At 41.6% G+C, this 23911-nt stretch overlaps 1 protein-coding gene across 1 annotated transcript; it reads right to left on the reverse strand.

The window, feature by feature from the left end:
- Window positions 1-2064: 2064 nt before the first annotated feature.
- Window positions 2065-23741, reverse strand: LOC124116151 (retinol dehydrogenase 14-like). The gene is made up of 7 exons (XM_046477380.2): window positions 23660-23741; window positions 18683-18862; window positions 15896-16135; window positions 15307-15396; window positions 8180-8365; window positions 3959-4068; window positions 2065-2582 (listed from the first exon to the last, which is right to left on the reverse strand). The coding sequence occupies exons 2-7, from the start codon at window positions 18831-18833 to the stop codon at window positions 2400-2402; spliced, it is 960 nt and encodes a 319-aa protein (XP_046333336.1). The 5' UTR covers window positions 18834-18862; window positions 23660-23741; the 3' UTR covers window positions 2065-2399.
- Window positions 23742-23911: the final 170 nt, after the last annotated feature.

Below are 23911 nucleotides of genomic sequence, written 5' to 3' on the forward strand. Positions count from 1 at the left end.
GGTTGTTATACAAGGCTGTGAGCAGATGGTAAATTGATACTATGAAATACATGACTTTTCATGCAGAGATGCATGATCCAATTCATGTACCCAGGCATACAGTAAAGATACGCATACATGTTGTATAAATACACACATCAGTATGATACTCAGACATACAGTGTGATACACAGACATACGGTATGATCAGTATCATACAGACATACAGTGTGATACACACATAAAGTATGTTACAGACATGGTGTGATACACAGACATACAGTATGATACAGAATGATACAAAGACATACAGTATGATACACAGACATACAGTATCATACATACAGTACGATACATAGGCATACAGCAGATACAGTACGATACACAGCATACATACAGTATGTGACACGATCAAAGTGTACCTCAAAGACAATCAGTATGATATGCAGACAGCTGAGCTCATAAAAAGGTAAATTAAATAATAAACTCGTAAAGTTGAATTAAATGCATACCTCATGACACAAGCCCGAGCTGAGATACAGCAGCAAGTATCAGACCAGCGACACATGTACAGTATCAAAATAATCAACAACCAAGTCATACACAATACTGACTTGCATAAAAACCCATGACCCAATTCATTCTCATATATACACCTGGAAAAAAAAGCATTGGACTGCCTACTACATATTTCCACATAAAATAGTCAGTTTTTTAAAATGGTAGCTTTTACCTTTATGACAAAATACATATATTTTGTTTGCAAATTGACATCCTGATATTGAAATACAGAAAGTCAAGTCCATGATGACATGCCATGTTTTGTACCCTATGACATGACCCAGGACAGTGAAGCAACTACCCAGGGGCTGATGGTACATGTAACATTTGTAACAATTAGATCAATGGCATACGTTGATACTTCTAGAAGATCCATAGAGGTGAGTTGAGGTGAGGTGACATGGGGTTACCGATGGGTTCAAGATTGCTAAATACTTATTGTGTGTGTGGCTGCTTGTATTAGTCGTTTGTTGTTGCTTTGAGTGTTTAAGAGGTCGCCTTCTTCCTCAGCAATTTCAGCTGACCTGTCCGTCTTTGGGCATGTTGGGACTCCTGTGTGAGAGCAGGGTACACATATCTATTGTGTGTTTTAGTATTCATAAAATTCCTGTTGTCATATTGATAAGATTTCTATTTTCATATATTGATATGATTTCATTTCATTCACCAACAAAAAAGAATATTTAAAAAAATAAAATATATATAAAATAATGTACTAGTCCGGACTAATCCTGCAGTTTCATATAAATCCCCCACTCAGACACAGTATACCGACTCGGACTGACCAGTCGTTGTTTTATCCCATTAATGCCAACAACTTCAAGTGCCATCATTAATGTATTTGGATGTCACAAGGCCGGGAATTGAAGCACTGACCCTCGCTCTTCGGGCAGATGCTCCATTCACTAGACCACACAGGTGGTCAAAGACATCTGGAGGTTGGGGGCAGATCAATAAATTTGCAAGTGATTCCATGGCATTTGATTGGCTAACCAAGAAATCTGTTTCCATAAACCATCACAAAAAGGTCAAGCCCACCACTAATGTGCCCACACTGCACTCACCCAGAAACAATAGACCACGTACTACTACATTGCACCCACTACCTCACACAACGTACAACATTACAAACCAACCTAAATCCAAATAACGCTCTTACCTTAGAAGCAATCCTTAACCCCCAAAATAAAATAGAAAACTTCAAAGCCCTAGGCATTTACCTAACCAAAACAGAACTAATTAACCGTATTTAAAACTTCACTAAACCACCAACACTAAACATCCAAAAAACATCAACTCACCCCCACACACTCCCTTAGTCCCAACCACTCCCCCAAGGCATGTATTCCAAATCTCAAAATTTCAAAACTTTATATAAGCAACCACTAAACCCCCCTCCTTGGTTGCACTCCTCTCGCTACCACTTTTATACCACTAAATGGCCCGGCCGGGCCCGTGTGCGAAATACGCTCCAGTCGGAAAGCGCACGTAAAATCTCCTAATATAAGTAAGTAAGTAACTAATGGTTTGTGTTGCATTATTGCACTGATCAATGTCACTGATTTTTTATTGTTGTATTCAGTTTTTTGTGTTAATGATTAAACAAGTAGTCTAGGAAGTCATTATTGTTGACTTGTTTGTTTACTGGTAAAAGAATTGACTTCTATAGTATTTTGCATTGATGGAGGTATAAATATAAAACCTGGTATGTACACTGGGTACATCTGCATAGCAGAGTCACGCAAATGAATGCAAAACTCCATAAACTCTATAAATGCAAAAAGTCTTGGAGTCAATTCTTAAAAAACTGGGGTGGTGCTGAACTTTTTCCAGGTGTATATATTTGAAAGACTGCATTATCATTTTAAGTCAGTATACTTTTCACTAATTTCCCAAAGTTTCTTCGCAATGCCGAGGTCGTGTGCGACACGGTTGACGGATTTATCTGCATCGCGGCAGTCACAGTAGTAGCGTCCACTGACTCCCTCCATCTCCTCACTAACAGCGCAGTGTATCGATGTCTGGGCCCCTTCATCGGGACTCTGGCAACACAGGACAAAGTTAGGTTACACTTGAGTCATTATTAGTTTGAAATATATAAGTCTATTTCTTGTATGCACACAAACAGCAATAGTATACATGTCATGTTTATTTGTTTACAACAAGTAATGACACATTAAATTGTGGAATTTATGCAATACAAACTTGGTAGATATACGTACAGAGAAATGCACAACATTTATTCAATTCAACTATCGGAATATCCTAGCAATATATTTTGTTTAGAAATACATATTTTTATACCGATTTTGAATTCAATCCATTTATTTCAGTCCAAACATACGATGAACAAATGTTTCCTTTTCTTTTGTCCAGAACTCTCTACTCAACAGGCATCTTTACAGCATGTCCATCAAGTTCCACACTTCTACATGACACTTGGCATTGCAGAGGGCCACATTACATGTGTATTTCATAGAGGACTACTAGTACCGTGACACTACTGGCAGCCACATATGTCCGCACATCAAGGTCAAAGTTTGAACTTTGTGGCCAATATGACAGAGCAAAACCAAACATGGTCTTGTTTCCACATATTTCTGTATATCCAATTATCTTATCAAACAGAGCTACAGATAAGCTGCGTATTTGCGTAAAATACCCTCCAAAACTATTTAAAATCCAATTACTTTCAATTAACTTGGGCACAGGAACGCAGGCATTAAACGGAAAACTCAATTGTTTGAAAACAGTATGCGTAAAAACCCAATGAAGCTTTTTCGGCATGCGAACAATGAGTCAAACCTATATTTAGAACCGTGATATTACATCTAAAACATTATTTCATTTTTTTTTAAATCTCAAAATGTTTACTCATTTGGGGAAAAAACATAGAGTGATGAATAGATGAGTATGATTATTGGTTACCCAATGAAAAATGTAATAACCCAATTAAAATAGAAACCGTTGATTGAGTAAAAACTCAATTGCTCAAAAAGGTATCTGGAGCTCTGTGAAACATGCAGAATGGCCAAGGAATGGACTAGAATAACAATTGCTGGATGACACCTATGCTTGAAGTCAGATCAGTGAAGTCAGATTGCTGGGATGAAAAAGACCAAATTTCAGTTTCATAGATTCAGAGGAATAATATTTTATCCTGGTTCATACATCATGCAGGAAACCCTGGCTTCATTCCCCACTTGTGGGAGGCACATTCCCAATGTCCCTGTTCTCATGTGGCTGGAATATTCCTCAAAGCAGCACACAACCAAATTCACTCTATTTCTAAATAAATGATTTACCAAAAGCTTTCGTCATAATTCCATGTGTTTAAATCTTTGCAGATGTGATCTCAGTGCAATCCAAACTTGACACTGAGGGAAATGATATTGATGCAACACCAAGTTCTACACACCTTAAAGAACAGACAGCCAAACAGGGTGATGGGAATCTGTACAAAGGAGGGGATGTTCCTCAACAGGTCGGTCCTGATGGTGCCAGGATGAAGGCAGTTGGCTGTCACACCTGTCACATAAACACAGGTAGTACACAGACAACATACCATCTCACCTGTCACATAAACACAGGTAGTACACAGACACATCATCACACCTGTCACATACACACAGGTAGTACACAGACACACCATCACACCTGTCACATAAACACAGGTAGTACACAGACACACCATCACACCTGTCACATACACACAGGTAGTACACAGACACACCATCACACCTGTCACATAAACACAGGTAGTACACAGACACACCATCACACCCGTCACATAAACACAGGTAGTACACAGACACACCATCACACCCGTCACATAAACACAGGTAGTACACAGACACACCATCACACCCGTCACATAAACACAGGTAGTACACAGACACACCATCACACCCGTCACATAAACACAGGTAGTACACAGACACACCATCACACCTGTCACATAAACACAGGTAGTACACAGACACACCATCACACCCGTCACATACACACAGGTAGTACACAGACACATCATCACACCTGTCACATAAACACAGGTAGTACACAGACACAAAATCTCACCTGTCACATAAACACAGGTAGTACACAGACACACCATCACACCTGTCACATAAACACAGGTAGTACACAGACACACAATCTCACCTGTCACATAAACACAGGTAGTACACAGACACACCATCACACCTGTCACATACACACAGGTAGTACACAGACACACCATCTCACCTGTCACATAAACACAGGTAGTACACAGACACACCATCTCACCTGTCACATACACACAGGTAGTACACAGACATACCATCACACCTGTCACATCAAAACATAAACACAGGTAGTACACAGACACACAATCTCACCTGTCACATAAACACAGGTAGTACACAGCCACACCATCACACCTGTCACATCAAAACATAAACACAGGTAGTACACAGACACACCATCACACCTGTCACATACACACAGGTAGTACACAGACACACCATCACACCTGTCACATCAAAACATAAACACAGGTAGTACACAGACACACAATCTCACCTGTCACATAAACACAGGTAGTACACAGACACACCATCTCACCTGTCACATAAACACAGGTAGTACACAGACACACCATCTCACCTGTCACATAAACACAGGTAGTACACAGACACACCATCTCACTTGTCACATAAACACAGGTAGTACACAGACACACCATCACACCTGTCACATACACACAGGTAGTACACAGACACACCATCACACCTGTCACATAAACACAGGTAGTACACAGACACACCATCACACCTGTCACATAAACACAGGTAGTACACGGACACACCATCACACCTGTCACATAAACACATAAACACAGGTAGTACACAGACACACCATCACACCTGTCATATAAACACATAAAGACAGGTAGTACACAGACACACCATCACACCTGTCACATAAACACATAAACACAGGTAGTACACAGACACACCATCTCACCTGTCACATAAACACAGGTAGTACACAGACACACCATCACACCTGTCACATACAGACAGTACACTGTGGGACTAGTAGAGGTCACCTACAGAGAACAAACCTGTATTACTCCATGCCAGTGTGTGAGGGAGTGTCTGGACCTCATCATAGATTCCATGCCAGTGTGTGAGGGATTGTCTGGAACTGATCATAGATTCTATGCCAGTGTGTTGTGTCTAGGCCTGATCATAGATTCTATGCTAGTGTGTGAGGGAGAGTCTGGACCTGATCAAAGATTTCACATCAGTGTTTGAGGCAGTGTCTTGACCTGATTATAGATTCCATGCCAGTGTGTTGTGTCTGGACCTAAGCATAGATTCCACATCAGTGTTTGAGGCAGTGTCTTGACCTGATCACACTGGTTTGAGCTAGTGTTTGAGGGAGGGTCTGGACATCATCATAGATTCCACATCAGTGTTTGAGGGAGTGTCTGGACCTGATCATAGATTCCACATCAGTGTTTGAGGGAGTGTCTGGACCTGATCATAGATTCTATGCTAGTTTGTAAGGGAGTGCCTGGCTCTCATCATAGATTCGATGCCAGTGTGTGAGGGAGTGCCTGGACCTGATCATAGATTCCATGCCAGTGTGTTAGGGAGTATCTTGACCTGATCATAGATTCCATGCCAGTGTGTGTGTCTGGACCTGATCATAGCTTCTTTGCCAGTGTAAGAGGGAGCGTCTGGACCTGATCATAGATTCCATGCTAGATGGTGAGAGATGGTCTGGACCCGATCACAGATTCTAGGCCAGTGTGTGAGGGAATGTCTGGACCTGATCATAGATTCTATGCTAGTGTGTGAGGGAGTGTCTGGACCTGATCATAGATTCTATGCCAGTGTGTGAGGGAGAGTCTGGACCTGATCATAGATTCCATGCCTGTGTGTGAGGGAGTGTCTGGACCTGATCATCGATTCTATGCCAGTGTGTGAGGGAGTGTCTGGACCTGATCATAGATTCCATGCCAGTGTGTGAGGGAGAGTCTGGACCTGATCATAGATTCCATGCCTGTGTGTGAGGGAGTGTCTGGACCTGATCATAGATTCCATGCCAGTGTGTGAGGGAGAGTCTGGACCTGATCATAGATTCCATGCCTGTGTGTGAGGGAGTGTCTGGACCTGATCATAGATTCCATGCCTGTGTGTGAGGGAGAGTCTGGACCTGATCATAGATTCCATGCCAGTGTGTGAGGGAGTGTCTGGACCTGATCATAGATTCCATGCCAGTGTGTGAGGGAGTGTCTGGACCTGATCATAGATTCCATGCCTGTGTGTGAGGGAGTGTCTGGACCTGATCATAGATTCCATGCCTGTGTGTGAGGGAGTGTCTGGACCTGATCATAGATTCTATGCCAGTGTGTGAGGGAGTGTCTGGACCTGATCATAGATTCCATGCCAGTGTGTGAGGGAGTGTCTTGACCTGATCATCGATTCTGTGCCAGTGTGTGAGGGAGAGTCTGGACCTGATCATAGATTCCATGCCAGTGTGTAAGGGAGTGTCTGGACCTGATCATAGATTCTATGCTTGTGTATGAGGGAGTGTCTGGACCTGATCATAGATTCTATGCCAGTGTGTGAGGGAGATTCTGGACCTGATCATAGATTCCATGCCAGTGTGTGAGGGAGTGTCTGGACCTGATCATAGATTCCATGCCTGTGTGTGAGGGAATGTCTGGACCTGATCATAGATTCTATGCCAGTGTGTGAGGGAGAGTCTGGACATGATCATAGATTCTATGCTAGTGTGTGAGGGAGATTCTGGACCTGATCATAGATTCCATGCCAGTGTGTTGTGTCTGGACCTGATCATAGCTTCCTTGCCAGTGTAAGAGGGAGCGTCTGGACCTGATCATAGATTCCACGCTAGTGGGTGAAGGAGTGTCTGGACCTGATCATACATTCGATGCCAGTGTGTGAGGGAGCGTCTGGACCTGATCATAGATTCCACGCTAGTGGGTGAAGGAGTGTCTGGACCTGATCATAGATTCCATGCCAGTGTGTTGTGTCTGGACCTGATCATAGCTTCCTTGCCAGTGTAAGAGGGAGCATCTGGACCTGATCATAGATTCCACGCTAGTGGGTGAAGGAGTGTCTGGACCTGATCATACATTCGATGCCAGTGTGTGAGGGAGTGTCTGGACCTGATCATAGATTCCATGCCTGTGTGTGAGGGAGTGTCTGGACCTGATCATAGATTCCATGCCTGTGTGTGAGGGAGTGTCTGGACCTGATCATAGATTCCATGCCAGTGTGTGAGGGAGTGTCTGGACCTGATCATAGATTCCATGCCAGTGTGTGAGGGAGTGTCTGGACCTGATCATAGATTCCATGCCTGTGTGTGAGGGAGTGTCTGGACCTGATCATAGATTCCATGCCTGTGTGTGAGGGAGAGTCTGGACCTGATCATAGATTCCATGCCAGTGTGTGAGGGAGTGTCTGGACCTGATCATAGATTCCATGCCAGTGTGTGAGGGAGTGTCTGGACCTGATCATAGATTCCATGCCTGTGTGTGAGGGAGAGTCTGGACCTGATCATAGATTCCATGCAAGTGTGTTGTGTCTGGGACTGAGCAGATTTCATGCCATTCACTGACCTGTCCCTTCCATGCGTCTGGCTAGCTCCTTGGTGAAAATCACATTAGCCAGTTTGGAATCGTTGTAGATACGGAATCTGTCAAAGCTCTTCTCTGCACACAGGTTGTCAAAGTCTATATGACCAAACTTATTTACTAGGGATGACACTGTAATTATTCTTGCTCTCCCGGTTTTCTTCATCAAATCTGGAGGAAATATAATAAAAAAATCCTTTGTATGTCTTACAACAGTTCAATCTAAAAATGTAGCGCCAAATATCCAAATATTTCCTGCATGATAAATAATGAAGACCAACTGATATATAAGTAATAACATTTCAACAATGTGTCTTCATGTGCAATAAATAAAACATTGTCATAAAAGATTTTGAACTTCTTTTTGTGGATGGTTTTATGACACCTCATTACCTTTTCAAAAGAAATGGCCAGAAAGTAGTTTTCAGATTCAAACCTCATGAATAAATTCAGGTGTCATCATTGGTTGGTAAAAGCATGTGAAGTTTCAGTGTCATTTTCACCTGGGGTTTCTGAGGAGATGATGTTTACAGAACCAAGAATGCATTTTAGAGAAGTGAAGAGCATGGTCAAAATGCAAAGGTCAAATCAAGGTTAGGAAGTAAAGCATTGCAGAATAAAAGTAACATATGTGTTGTGTCCCACTGGTAATTAAACATATACCATAGTCGCTGTATTTAGTGCCCCAGTCCAAGTAGCACCCCTGACCTGTTTCTACACCAATCTGTAATCTGTAAACTTTACATCACAGTCAGTGTTGTCCTGTTCAGAAAACACAACAGTTTAGAAGGGGTATCTAATGGGTGATCTTTTTCAATTTATCTTCCCTTCACTAACCCGCTAGGTGTGCTGACGGCGCATGTGGCATATGCGATATGAGTGGTGCATGTTACTATCACACCTATAGACAGTTAACCAGTATAGGCTTCACCTCTATCGGCAATGTTCATGCTGGTATATGGACAGTACATCTTTTCGCCTAAACAATGATCTATCTTCTTTGATAGGTATTTAGAAGTGGAGTACAAAGTAAGGTTAAGAATTTATGGATGAACAACTTCTCTATTACAATTAAGAGCGGCGTTTCGGTGTTTGTTCTAACACTTGCTTGATAACGGTGTTAGAACCTTACACTGAAACGTCGCTCTTAATTGTAATAAAGACGTTGTTCATCCACAAATTCTTATCTTTACTTAATGATCTATCTATCTAAACAATAGATGTTCCGTGATTCAATGATCCATCAGGGATGACCATGACTGCTGACATTGTATAGTTAACCACTTGATAGCCGCTGAGATCAGCTGATCATTCATTCACGTCACTTTGTTGACGTTTTGCAATCAGTATGAAAGTGATGCCCTTGGTGTTGGAATATCACATTTGTTAAAAGGGAGTAGATTTTCATTGTACTCGTACCCATATCTATTTTGTAGTATTGCCAAGCAGGCTTCATCATATGCATGCATTTAAGTACAGGGGCTAGGTGATGCCATACGAGAATTGTGAAGGTCTTATGCAACCTAAAGTTGCCAGTAGTCTAAATGTTGTGGATTTTGACAGCAACACATGAAAGTATGTATCAGGTATATAACTGAGAGAAGTGACAAATGTTTTCAAGATATTGTAAAAGAAACAGGCACTGACAAATTATGTCATCAACAAGATATCATAATACACTGTTCAATATAAAAGAAATGGAAATTCCAGTTTGATATTTAAGGGTTAATTGGTGTATGCTGTATAAGATATATATTATTATGTCCTTTTTAAAAAAATAATAATTAGAAATTTAAATATTTTTCAGACACAGAAGACCCTACATATAAGTTGAAATACATATTCAAGGCTACTAATACAAACTACATTTTTTTATCCTTTAAAACAATACAATATATTCATACTAATTTTCAATCTCTGTGAGGATGATTGTTTTAACATTGCAGTGTCTACATCCACTTTGCTTTGACAATCATCAGATGATTGTAATACAGACAAGGCTCATTCTTAATTTCATCAGGCCTTGCTTTTTTATGTTTGCTTATTCTTAAACTGATTTTTCAAATTCCCACATAAACAAATTATTATTGTTATTCTGTTTTCTCTTTACAGCAACAGATATCTGCATTGCACAATGACTGTTATTATTTTATTTGATCCTGCGCAGATGTAGAAATTTTATGATGGGCCAAGTAAGGCGGGTAAGTAGCATCAGGGCCGAAGAAATTCCAAACAGGCGCACCTTCCGTTGGTAATGGTGGCCTTGGCAAATAAACCGAAGGAAATGACAGTGCTCCCTGTGCATGGGGACGTGCAGATAAGCATCTTGTAGATCAAGTCTGTCCAGGAAATCGCCAGGATGAATGAGCGTGCGAAGGAGCATGATCGATGCCATGCCTAGGTGAGGCAGAACTCCCAAATACTTTGCATTGAAAATGTTGAAGATTAGCTGTAGCTATAGACTGTCTTTTGGGGAACAATGAAGATTGGTGAATAAAACCCGGGAGGAAGCAGGCCGAGGCATGCTGTGGCATTATTTAAAATCAACATACCTCCTGTGGGGGGCTGAGATCCCTGCTGTCCCCTGTACCCTCTCCTGCACCCGCGAATGGGATTACAATGGGAAGAGATGATGAACAGGCACAAACAGTGGATGGCTACGCTCCTTCTTTTCTCGATCTACCAGTTGGCGTTTCTGGAGTCGAGGAAGATCAACGGCCACATGAAGACCGGTGTCCTTCTGTACTTCATGTGCGACCTGTTGGATCGAGTCACCAAAGAGAGTATGTGAAGCCCATGGTTGGTGATAGAGTTTAGCCTAGACTGATCATCTCAAGAGCAATGCTGGAGAACAGGCTCACGGAGCCAGCGTGATGGGAGAGCAGGTCTAGGATGTTCATATGTTTATCCTGCATAAGGAGTATCACCCCTCTGATGAAGGCATCATCCTGAGAGTGATTGGAAAGTGAGGTGGAGAGTGCATCTGTTGCCGATAAAATAGTAGACACAAGTGGCAGCATACGTTTGATCATCTGACTGGGAGCGTTCAATGAGCTTGAGAGGGGAGTAGTCTTAGGATCGATGATGAGGACGGACCAAATGTCACCCTGGGGTGAGACAGATCAGAGGTCGAGAGGCCAGGGTTGGAAATGTGATCCATAAGAAAACTGTCTGAGACAGAGTCGTAGGATAGGCTCTTCCAATATAGTTGTGGATTTCTTAGATGACTATTTAGAATCTTTTACCAACAATCATCTTTGACATCGTTGGATGTAAAGCCAAAAGGCCGCCTCAGGTCCAGTGTCCACGGTCCCCGGCAGTCATAACACAGACTGTGGGGATTCGGTGAAGAATATGTGTGTCTGCACTTGGAACACGACGGCCTTTGTTTGTCTTTTTTGCCCATGGCCAAGGAAGTCTTATTCCACAGACAAAAGTCCAAATGACAATATTAGTAAAAAAATATTTTTTACATTTGTATTCTTATCCTGCATTACTCTGTATTGCATCTACTGCTGTCTTTTCACAGAGAGACAAACTGTGTGAGATCCAGCTGCTGGAGAAAGTTGTCCCAACCAGTCCAGGAAGCAGCGCCCTCTCACAGTCAGCACGTGACCTGGAAGTCATGACGTCACACCAAAACACATAACTGCTTTAAACATTACATCTGAATCTTCGTGGGGAGGTAGCGTAGCGAAAGGGAGGGCACTTAGACTTCGTTATGCAGGATAAGTATACAAATGTAAAAAATATTTAGATTTTACTAAATTTTTTAACTTATCCTGCATTACTCTGTATTGCATCTTTATCAGATGGCATGGCCGGTGGGCATACCTTCAGATGTGATCCATAACAAACCCTCATCAGGGTCCGATGAATCCGCACCGCATACAAGTCATGACCGGAACATCTACGACCATTCCTGTCTTCAGCAAACAAGAGTCGATGCAAAAATGAAACACCCGAATAGGTAACCGAAATAGAATGAGGCAGGTAGCCCAAAACTAGAACTTACCTAAGAGCGAAAGCGAAACGCAGTAGAGCCCTCTAATCTGAGGTGATAAACACCAAAGAGTTCGACGGGCCACAGTCGGGGTATCAAAAGAATCAGCGGCGGCAGCGGCAATATCTACGACAATTCCCAAGAGCGAATGCGAAACGCAGGAGAGCCCTCTAGTCGGAGGCGAGGAACGCCCTGATCTCATGTGGGTTGATAGCCTTGGAGGGGAGGGTCCAATCCAACGGCTTTATAAGCTTTGAGGATGACCCCCGGAGCCACAGGGAAAAGTACTCGGCTGACCAACGACTGCGACGAAGGGGAGACCGGCAGAAAGAAGGTGTTTCCTAGACTTGCGGCAGGTTTTAGATCGTCGTAGAACAATCTTCAGTGCCCTTACTGGGCATAATGACGCTCCTCCTCATCCTCGGCACCCACAATGGACGAGGGGGTAGAGGATAATGAATGATCTATCAGGCTCTCCTGGGAGTTGATTCTTTATGCTGAAGTCCCAGTACGGTCCATGATGAACGGCGCCCTGAGTACCGCGTTCTAACCTGACACGGGAGACGTCGAGGGCGTGCAGCTCATTGACTCAAGCGGCAGTAGCCAAAACCAGTAGAAACGCCGTCTTCTTCCTTAGGTCGTAGAAGGAAGACGAGTGGAGTGGTTCGAAGGGTGTTTAAGACCACATTCAGATCCAACGCAGGTGGTCTGAACTTGGCCTTCTGGTCTTCAAGATGGAATGAGCGCAGCCAGGCCTGTAGTTCGGGAATTTTCGTCATTCTCCGATCGTCCGGGATGGCAAGAACGGAGTTGATGGCGACCAGGTATGTGGAGGTGGTATAGAGCCCTTCAACTGGTGACGCTGTCATCGGATCCTGGTGTTTGTCTGAACAAAATGCCTGGAACGAGCATCATTTATCATCATACAGTACCCGTGTAGATAGGGCTGAAGAAATAGCCTTGGCCGCTCTAGCCGAATTAGCCCTTGGTTCATGGGGCTTTCTGCAGATGTGCCAGGCGTGCAGGCGAAACCATGCGGGTTTTAGGGTGTGGCAACTGACTGTGTGGCTGGAGCAGAAGGTTGGACCACACCGGAAGTTCCAGGGTTGTCTCTGGCGATGTTTCAGAGGTCGATAAACCAACTTCTGGCTGGCCACCAAGGCGCGACCAAAATCAGTGTCAGGTGCTGAGTGGCCTGGATCTCTGAAGAACTGGGGAAGGGAGAACCAGAGGCAGAAAAGCGTACGGGCGTAATCCTTCTCAGGAACAGCTGAAGGTGTCGACTGCCACAGTGGCTGTATCCGGCACCAGTGAAATGTAAGGCGACAGCTGGCAGATCAGAGATGTGGCGAACAGATCGAAGTTTGGGGTGTCGACCTTTTGACACAGTCTGGCCAGAGGCGCCGGAGAGCCCGAAGCGTCGAGAGCGCCCAAGGCATCGGAGAGCTTGAGGCGCCGGGAGTGCTGGGAGCGTCGGAGACCTTGAGGCGCAGGGAGCACCGGTGGAATTGGTAGCGCCGCGAGAGTGGAGAGTACCCTGGGTCCTCAAACACCACACTATGGTGATGTTGTCAGTGGACATGATCAACAGAGCGTGACCGAGAATTCTCTGCCAGCAAGTGACGTCCTGGATCTTGAGGCGCCCGAGGCGCCGGGAGCGCCGGAGATCTTGAGGCCGCAGAGGTGTTGGTAGCACTGTGAAGTTCGGCTGAGCGCGGCTGCTGTCAACGTAGATGGCTGACGAAACAGAAGACCCGTCCCGTTACGGGCGTCACCGGAAGAGGTCTTTCTTTTGTTGTCGATAAAGGTGACGGCAAGAGTGTAGAAAGACCGCAGTCTCCGAGTTGTAAGCCATATCAGGGGGTCGACGAGCACGTTGAGTGAGGTGTGTCCTGGATACTCGTATCGAGCTGAAGGAGCACAGCGATGAAGGACTGCAACATCGGCACTGCCTTGTGAAAGTACAGGACGCCGTACAATCACGGCAGAAGGGGCGGCCCCGACCAGATTTGTTCCCGCGGCAACAAGTGCAGCGAGGCAGAAAATCTGAAATTTAAGCAAAACATAACTATGTGGCAAAACCACAAAGTGAGGGAAGCATAATGTAACTCAAAACTTTGTATTTTATTGAAGTTTGTGAGAACAAACAATTACGCTAAAAGGTGGCAAAAAGACATAGCTTTAAGCAAAAGCATAACCATGTGGCAAAACCACAAAGTATGGGAAGCATAATGTAACTCAAAAACATTGTGTTTTATTGAAGTTTATGAGAGGAAACAATTACGCTGAAAGGTAGCGAAAAGGCAAGGCTTTAAGCACGCCAAAGACAAAATACATAAATCTAATGTATTACCCAAGCCAAAGAGAGAATTCAAAACACAGAACCCGAAATTACGTGGCCACGTGGTAAATGGCCAAAAATTCGGGAACAACATTGCGCCCGTAAATTACTGTGACTTGAGCCACAAACGAGTGATAAAAGTTACAAATTATGAATGGGAAGACCCTAAGGTAACGGCCCATAACAGGTAACAATGTAGCAGCATACAATGAATGTAGAAACACGCAAAATAGAGAAACAATAAGCTTTAATTTCCACAAGGGATACACAGTACGTCCGTCCGTGGAGGTGACAAAGCAGTTTTGTGTTTTGATGCGATGTCATGACTTCCAGGTCACGTGCCGAGATTTTGTCAAACACATCCACACACAGTTGAGATGAGAAACAAAATGAGTTGGTCGAGAGACGTATGTGGTCAAAGCGTGGAAGCTTACCGTGCACGAGCATGAAATTGTTGGTTGCAACCATAGAGATCCTTGGGTGTGTTCAGGTGAATGTTTTTGGGTTAGAAGCAAGTTTCCACATAGGATCGAAGAAGAAAAAAGATATGCAGTGTGAGATGGAAGTTTAAAAATAGTACTTGATTTGTCTTGGCTGTCGAAGAAAATCAGTGGAACAAGAAACGAAATTGGACATAGTGGTCCAGCGTAAGTAACAGTTCACAAGAATCCTTCCAAAGAAGGAGTTGTATACCTGTCACTGATGGCGCATCTGGTAACCATGGTAGCTAGTGTAGGACAGTTATGTGAGAGTCCTGTGAAGACTCACCGAGAAGGAGGTTGGTCAGCAAGAATGGACCGAAGTGATTGGCTGCAAACATGGACTCCAGTCCCTCATCGGTAATCTCCTTGGGCAGACCTGGAAAACGGAGACAGACATAGTTCAGATATGTTCTCTGATTATGAAGATTCAAGGTCTCTTAAAGAATCACATTTGTCAAATAGCATGTAAAATGATATTTCACTATTTGTGTGTTCTGCAATAAAACATTGACTCAGTCTTCCATCAAAGCTGAGAATGACTTCCCAGTGGATGCAGTTGCTGCAACAGCGGATCATGGGGCTGTGAGGAATCACCACCAGCTTCATGTCCAATCCTTTGGGACTTTAATGATAATACATGATTCACATGAAACAAAAGTGAGGTCATTTTCATGGCAATGGTCACACTTCAGGGCTGTGCAGACCTTGTAATATTAGTCATGATGAACACACTTTCATTCATTCATGTATATGACACACACTGACACACCCTACATCCATGACACAGTAACATTACACAAGTATCCTACTAAAGACACAGTAACATTACACAAGAATCCTACTAAAGACACAGTAACATTACACAAGTAGCCTACCTAAGACACTGGCATTATTCACAAGAATATCCAATCTTCTCTCAACCTTTAAGAATTCCTCAGCAAATTTCCTCACAGATGTTAGTGAGCACAAATCTATGATTCCCACAGTGACATTTTCATTTCCTGTCTCTTGTCTGATCTGGTCACAGGCGACCTTGGCCTTCCCTGCGTTCCTGCAGGCAAGGATGACCCGCGCGTTACGAGTCGCAAAGTCCAATGCCGTGTAGAAACCTATGCCTGAACAGAATATTCTTTGATTACTGTGGTACAACAGATATTGAGCTCCTCCACACTCCTGTATAACATGGATAACAAGCAACTGACAAACACCCACTTAGTCCTGCTATCTTATTACCATGCTTATGGGTTTTTTCCATTTATTTTTTTATTATTATATATTTAATACATTTTTATTCTTAACAGTGTTCCTACGCTTTAGTTTTTATAATCCATCCCATCAGTATTAATCTTATTTCTGCTCACCTGACTGCTTATGTCATGCCCTGCTTGCCTGTCACCCGCTATGCATCCTGAATCTGTTACTGTTAGTATTAGTAATCAATGTTCAGCTGACATATCTGAAGGTCAGCCTATGTCTGGTATAGCAGCCACATTGAAAAAGCTATTTATGGCCATTACTCTGCCATTTTTGTACAAAATGTGTTTAATTAGTCGTAGGATTTAACATATATGTTAAATTTTTTTCAACATTAAAATTTTGACCATGTTTAGACTATACCCTTAATTTTTCTCAAAATGCAAATTGGCTACGTAAACTGGTTCAGTAACATTTTGCCAATTGTTTATTCAACAGTCTATTGTACCAGTATAATGTAGGTAAAGTCTGACTATAGTATGAGCATTATATTAAGCTAAAAAAACTAAAGGCTTGGTTCTCAGGCACTTTCCGCATCATCATAAAGTGAGCCGCACATTTTGTTTTTATTTTCATTTTCAAAAAAGAAATTCCTAAAATATTCTGCATCTCGAACACATGACCTCGGCGGAGAAATGCTAGAATATTTAAGAATAGTGTGATCCAAAAAAGAAAGGAATACATTTAAGTAGGGAGGCCCTTTCCTAGGTTGACTATACACAACTTTTTATTTGGTTACATTCCAGTTTGAACAACCAAAATAAAATAAAGAAAAACTCTACACTATATATTTAGAAGCCATTGTCTGTGAACCAATTCTTTAATTTTTTAAAGCCGTAGGTAAAGTATAGCTATTGTATGAGTAAAATACATCCTACAATAGGGATGTAAAGAATTATAAGCATTATAGAGTGAGTGCCAAACACTTTATTAACAATGCTGCAAGATCTGACATTTATACTGATAGGCCCTCACTCTGAAGGTTCATACTAAAATGAACTCACACAAAGTCAAATACAATTACTAAAATAGATTACAAACATAAGGCCAGATATATGAACACTTTCTATATAAATTCTAACTACCGGAATAACAGGACTAACTTGTTGACATGCCTTGGTTGCGTGCTCCCGATGTCTTTTTTTGTTGGAAATAAAATTAAAACTGGTTGCCAGAGTGTCTGTTACACAGCTGTATTTTGTGAGGGCAAAGGTGTGCTCTATACACAAGGATATGGTATTACAGTACTTTAAAAAATCATGACCCTCAAATTTAGAAAATGACCCCCCAAAACATAAAAATATTTTGCGGGTCTTCATGACTGCCATTTGTCAAAGGCTAAATCCTGTCTTCAAAGACAAAACCAAAAAACATGGGCAGTGTCATTGGGACCGATTTGGGACAACCTTTGTCTAAATGCTCATTAAATTCCAAAGGCTAATTCGTTCGTTATGAACATAAACATTGTCTTTGACAAGAGTACACACAGAACCACAAAGTGGGTTCTCTATGTCTGTTCATTATATCCATCCATTTTATATGATAAAATATACAGTAAATGGAAGAGACCAAAAAAACAGTTTGTTATATTCCTTAGTTTGTTATAAGAGTGCTAGCTATAAATGTAGTTTACTGTATACATGGTATAATCCTTGGTCCAGAGACGGAAATCAGTAAGGTCTCACCCATAGCCTACCATCACTACCACTTTATGCTGACCTGGCACATAGTGCTTCTTGTAGAAATCTAGTTGTGTGGTAAAGACTTGTATTTCTCGCCTTCCAAGGAACATGCTCAGTCCCAGCAAAGTCATGTATATTCACCATGTTGTATATATTTGTTAGGTTCTTATATATATATATGTTTGATGTTCATGTTAATAAATCTGTGTATATTGTACATGTCATCTCTTGGGACTTTTGAAATCACTTTATCTGAATGGTTCACAAGCTTGTCTGTTCCATCTGATAGTGTGATGCAATTGTTCGTACAAAGAAATGTACACAGTAATAAAGATAATAAATTTCATTTCTAGCCGATATTGTTGGAGTAACCACGGTAACATTTAGGCATGAAACAATATATTGATTCTGCTGGAAATTGCATCACATTGCAACTCATTTTTATAGTTTTAGATTATGAACATTCAACAATTTTTTAACATGTTCAATGTGGAATACAAACATGTACAAAAACAAATACAAAAAAGAGACAAATATCAATACAAAAAAGGCGTCTTGGAGAAATCCATAAAAAACAAAATAGCAACTACTTCGACTAAGACATATATTTAACTCAAACGATGAAACATTTTCTGCAAATGTCCAGAATGAGTGTTAATGTATGGTTAAGTTTTCAATATGTACTGACACATATGACAATAAAGTTACTGGCGCTACCCCTCCTACCTGTGTTTGCTCCGGTGACAATGGCAGTCTTCCCCGACAGGTCAGCCTTACTCACACACCTGCCCATGGTGACTTTGAGGTAGATGATGACAAACAGGGACACAACAATGGCACCCAGTATGGTCAACAAGATACAGTCCAAGACATCCATCCTCACTGCTTACCAGATGATTACTGAAACTGGATGGAAATATTTCAGTGACACTTGTCATCAAAGAGTTATTGTTCATCACAGCATGATGAAAACTGAAGTTATGTTTAACTGCCAGCTGTACGACCTGGGGATACGCATACTGGCAGTCACAGTGTAATTTGCTTGGGGTAACTCTTCAACATGTGTGTGTACATACATTCTAATTTGCATAAAAGTTTTTTATATAAAAGCTGGTTTTCCCCCTAAAATCACTTTTGTGTTGTCATATTTTCACCCTATTCTCTGACAACACAAGCCTGATACATGACCAGATTGAATAACAGACTTCACACGATAAAGTCAGCATGTAATTTACCAGGAGGAAGACCATCTGATGTGCAGTTAATCAAAATATTTATGAAGAGACACTTTTCAATACAGAATGATGCATATCGGGTACAGTATCATTGAGATTAATATTTCTTTGCATCATTGAAATGTTTCAGCATGTGTAAACACAAAACAGATATATTCTTCTTCACGGGTATGTACCCTACATTCCTCCATCATTTTCCAAGATTAATTCAATGAATCAAGCAATAGACTAGTTCTAGCAAGAGGGAAGTCAGCAAATGCTCCGACCAATGAGGGCTCCGATCCTGATGAGCAATAGTTGTTGTGCAGCCTTGACATTGCTTCAATGTGAGCCAAGGGTTCTGTAGCAACAAGGTTCATGCATGGAGTAAAGCTCATTTGACTTAGCACAATAAAATTAGACACGAGTCACTACTACACCACATATCGGTCCAATGTGTTCCTGGTGTACAGTAGTGTAAGGTACCTGAATGAACAAGCATGTTCAGGGCCAATACTCGGAGTGTGTGCTATTCTACTGCATAAAGAGGACTTGTTACCTGCACAACAAATTCCAGCACCTTGGGCGACTTAACACTGACAGTCTGTGTCCCATCTTCCAACTGTCTTCTGAACATTTTTTTATCAATATTATATAAATCTCCTGTTCCATTTATTTTACAGGTGTGTGTGCTTGTACTAGATACCATGCCGCAGTTTAACATGAACTCCACACTCAGACACAGTATACTGACTCCGAGCCAACCAGTCCTCGTTTCAGCCAACTGTTTTAGCTCCTTAATGCTGAGTGCCAGGTAGGGTAAAAACCAGTACCATCTTGTCACATCTTTTGGTATGCTATGGCCTGGGATCGAACCCCCAAGGTAGACCACAGGGTTAAAAGGAAGGAATTACCAGCAGGCCTGCACAAGGGCACAAGTTTGCTGGGTGAGATGCCCTTTGGTGTATGTGACCCAGCTGAACACAGATCACTTTCAAAGAGTCTTACTTCATGAAAATAAAGAAAATAAAAGATATCTCCCAAACATTGTCAAACACTAGTCTAACGGGTTATAGCTAACACGGCACCTCAGCAAAATGACGAGTGATAACGGCACCAATTGGAGAAAGTGGAACCACGCCCAAGCCAAAATGGCTGCCACTGTGAGGCGAAAACAGCATGTTATTGGGAGCACTTCCATGAATGACGCCACTGGGCTGGAGCCCCCTACTGCCAACACACTTGTCACACAGTCTACACAGGCTCACAGAAAGGCAAAAGATGAAGCATGTGGATTCTGAGTTGAGGTGCTGTGCTGTTGATTAATATTGTTGTTACATTATATGAGTTTATTTGTACTCTGTAATTTATATGATGCCATTTATTAATAGTGTTGTCACAAGCACAGTTAAGAGATTTAACTGTGATTTAGCAGCTTATTGTTACAGCAGAGTAATTGATTGTATTTTGGGTAAAGGAACAGGCATCAGAGAATATCTACAAGTCTGGCACGTGTATCATTGGGGATGCCCAACAGAAACTCGCTGACCCTGACAAGCCTGGTGGATGTCCAAACCACGCTACACTTGTCTGGACGTCAGGAAGTCAGCAACGTCCATGCAGGATGACATGTCTGAATTCTGGCAAGGGTTCAAGGATGGGGATCTCTCCCTGCTGATCAAGTGCATGGTTGTACCATGGACTAGTTGTATAAAGTTCAGATGAAATGTGCTTTGACAATGTCGTGGAAGAAATGATAAATTACTTTAGTAGTGATGTGACAATGATAGAAATCTGAAATATGTTACCAATGAATAAAGCATATACTACTACACAAATCTTTCTTATCGTTATTATAAACATAAAGTGCCAGATGAAATCGGTGCCGTGTTAGCCTCCACCTGGTCAAATAATGGGGGTCCTACTAAATAATGTCCGGGGGCATCCGGGGAGCATCAAACACATCAAGGAGAATGATACCAAATAATAAAGTTTTATCTATATAATTGTGTTCTTGTATCAATTATTATAAAGTACCATCAATGTGCATTTACGATTTAAGATATTTATGATACATTAGCCTCACAACATCTTTATTTGCATATCACCTACTCTACTGGGCTTCATACCACCACTATTGTTCCTGATAAATACTTGATTCTAACTTATACCATCATCATCATCATCATCATCACCATCATTTCAAGGTTTTATGTCGACTTCAGAGTCCATCTATTTCGCTGACGGAGTTGGTGGGGTTAATAATAAACAAGTGAGTGAACCGCCATAACAAAACAACTGTAAAGGTAGGGAATATAAATATACATAGCCATGTATATAGCCATGAGCCAACCAGTGGCCATAATATATAGTATGAGATAAATGCATTGCATAATTGGGCTAACATTATATATAACAGTTAAGCTATTGTCATTATATAAGGGAAGCTATTGAATAAAGAAAGAGGCCTTAGAGTTTTAAGTTAGATCTAGACTTGACGCGACAGAGACGAGGGATGCAGCCATCACCATTTTGCCTACACCATCAGTCAGGCCTATGATCGTAAGCGCTGATTCTTATGTAAATGAATCTCTTTGAGATTCATCTCACATCCAGTCAGCTCTATACTCTGATGAAGAAAGGTGATTGATTAAAGCCATGCAAAACTATTTTTCTACTTCAACACAGATATGATGGGTGCAGCCTTCTATGGACCACAGTTCATTTTGTCTACAGTCAGCTTGACTACAGAAATTGTAGTAAGGTGGATATTCTCATGATGATCGAGCCAAACTTGAGATAGACATGTTTAATAGACTGACTACAATGCATTATTTAACTCCCAGACATCAAATGGAAGCTGTCACAGCTGAAAATTGTTGACGTCATTCGCTAATTGTGGTCTTCTAAAACGGTTGTCATGGCCAGTGCATTTTTCTAAAGGGGAGCCCAAAAGGATTAAGAATTGATGTGTAATAAAGAAATTATTACACGAGCATGTGTGTCAAACTGATATTATGTATCTTGTCTAAGAATATTGATGTATTGCCCACGCTCTCGCTCAGGAAAAACAAGAATTGTGACTCTTGTTTTGTAAAATCAGTATCACACACATGCTCATATAAAAATCTCTTATGTATGCCATTAACAGTTGATATTCTCATTATCGCACCAAACTTAGAAAGACATTTTTTATTTACTAACTTCACTGAATACTAGGCCTATTTCATTCCCGGACGTCTGATCATGCTGATGAAGCCGCCCATACGTTCGGGTGCAGGCTAAAACGGCACCTCAGCAAAACGTCACCGATTTCTCTGGCGAAAACGGCACCGCATTTGGCGAAAACGGCTACTATGTGTCGGGCGAAAACGGAACCTCTATGTTTAATAACGATAACAACGATTTTTGTAGTAATATATAGGGTTTATTTACATGGTATTTGATGTATTGAGTACATCTGAAGCCGTAGTGTGAATTTCCGATAGGTTTGGTACTCTCATTTCTTCAGGATCTTCTGACTGGAAACTGACATGAAAGTTACCGATCACCTCTTCAATGACGGGAGCTACGCATTTCACACAGCGGAAAGGGAAGTCAGTACGGCAAATTTCTCTATAACGGGCCATAGAAAGTCCGGTTCCGCTGGTCACAGTTATCACATGATACAGCATGTTGATTTTTTTTTGTCATTCTTCTCGCATGCAACACATCGAAAGGCCATTGTGAATAATTGTGATCTGACAGCACCATGTTAGGCCTCTTAAATACAGTTTCAGCTTAAATTGAGTAAAGGTACTTAAAACTAATTTCTTATTTGTTTTATTTCACAATTAGTTGGGTTTGTAAGAGACGATGTGAGTTTAATTTCTATTATCTTTTTCGTCAAAGCATGTTATGTTTTCACCATAAGTTGAGTTGCGTATAAACTAAGTTCGATTATAGTTGGAGCAGAGGCTAATTTCTAATGTAAACTTGTTTTAACATCTCACAATTATTGGCCTTTGCAAGTTACAATGTAAGTTTAATATCATTCATTTGACCAAGGTAAAAAAAAAAATAAGGTGCCGTTTTCGCTCGAGTCGAGGTGCCGTTTTCGCCAATCGGTGCCGTTTTCGCCCGGTGACGTTTTGCTGAGGTGCCGTTTTCGCTATAACCACGTACGTTCCCGGACGTTAAATAGTAGGACCCAATAATGGCAATGGTTAAGAAGCATGACAAAGTAAAGGGTTAAAAAAGAAATCACAAAGATTAACTGCGATCGTTGGTGAAAGCTTGAACCAACTGACCGGCCAGTCGACCCGAACCCAGTACAATTGATGGCTATCCATAGTAACTTACGGAAACAATAATTTGTGTCTCGAAATATAACATTTAAACCAGACCTAAAGTATTCCAACCAATCGTGGCTGGGGATAAAAGGAAGAAATTGAACAACAATTAGTCGACAATATGACACCATGTCTAGTCAATGGACTAGCATGTTTACCATAAATGGCAATATACCACTCGATCCAGATAATCTTTCTAATCGGCTGGCAAAGTAACGTGTTTCCAAGCAGAATGAAATAGAGTTATCTCCCCTGAAACACCTGTCGCACGTCTACTCAACAAAATGACTATGTGTTCACTCTAGGGTTGATTAGATCAAATAATGAATCCACAAATATATATTTTCGAATTTTGTAAAATTAAGATCTTGAAGTATGTGCTTAAGTATGTGTTATTATGTCTAAACTCA

Source organism: Haliotis rufescens, unplaced genomic scaffold (assembly GCF_023055435.1).
Source record: "Haliotis rufescens isolate VD_foot unplaced genomic scaffold, xgHalRufe1.0.p SCAF_12, whole genome shotgun sequence".
NCBI classification, from domain to species: domain Eukaryota; kingdom Metazoa; phylum Mollusca; class Gastropoda; order Lepetellida; family Haliotidae; genus Haliotis; species Haliotis rufescens.

Bases quoted from the DNA above. Each gene is read 5' to 3' on its own strand.
- LOC124116151 (XM_046477380.2), bottom strand. From the start codon at position 18,833: ATGGATGTCTTGGACTGTATCTTGTTGACCATACTGGGTGCCATTGTT. The intron at 15,397-15,895 runs GTAGGCTACTTG...TCCGTTTTCCAG, and splicing joins GAATAATGCCAGTGTCTTAG to GTCTGCCCAAGGAGATTACC. The intron at 8,366-15,306 runs GTGAGTCTTCAC...TATTTCCTCCAG, and splicing joins GCTGACCAACCTCCTTCTCG to ATTTGATGAAGAAAACCGGG.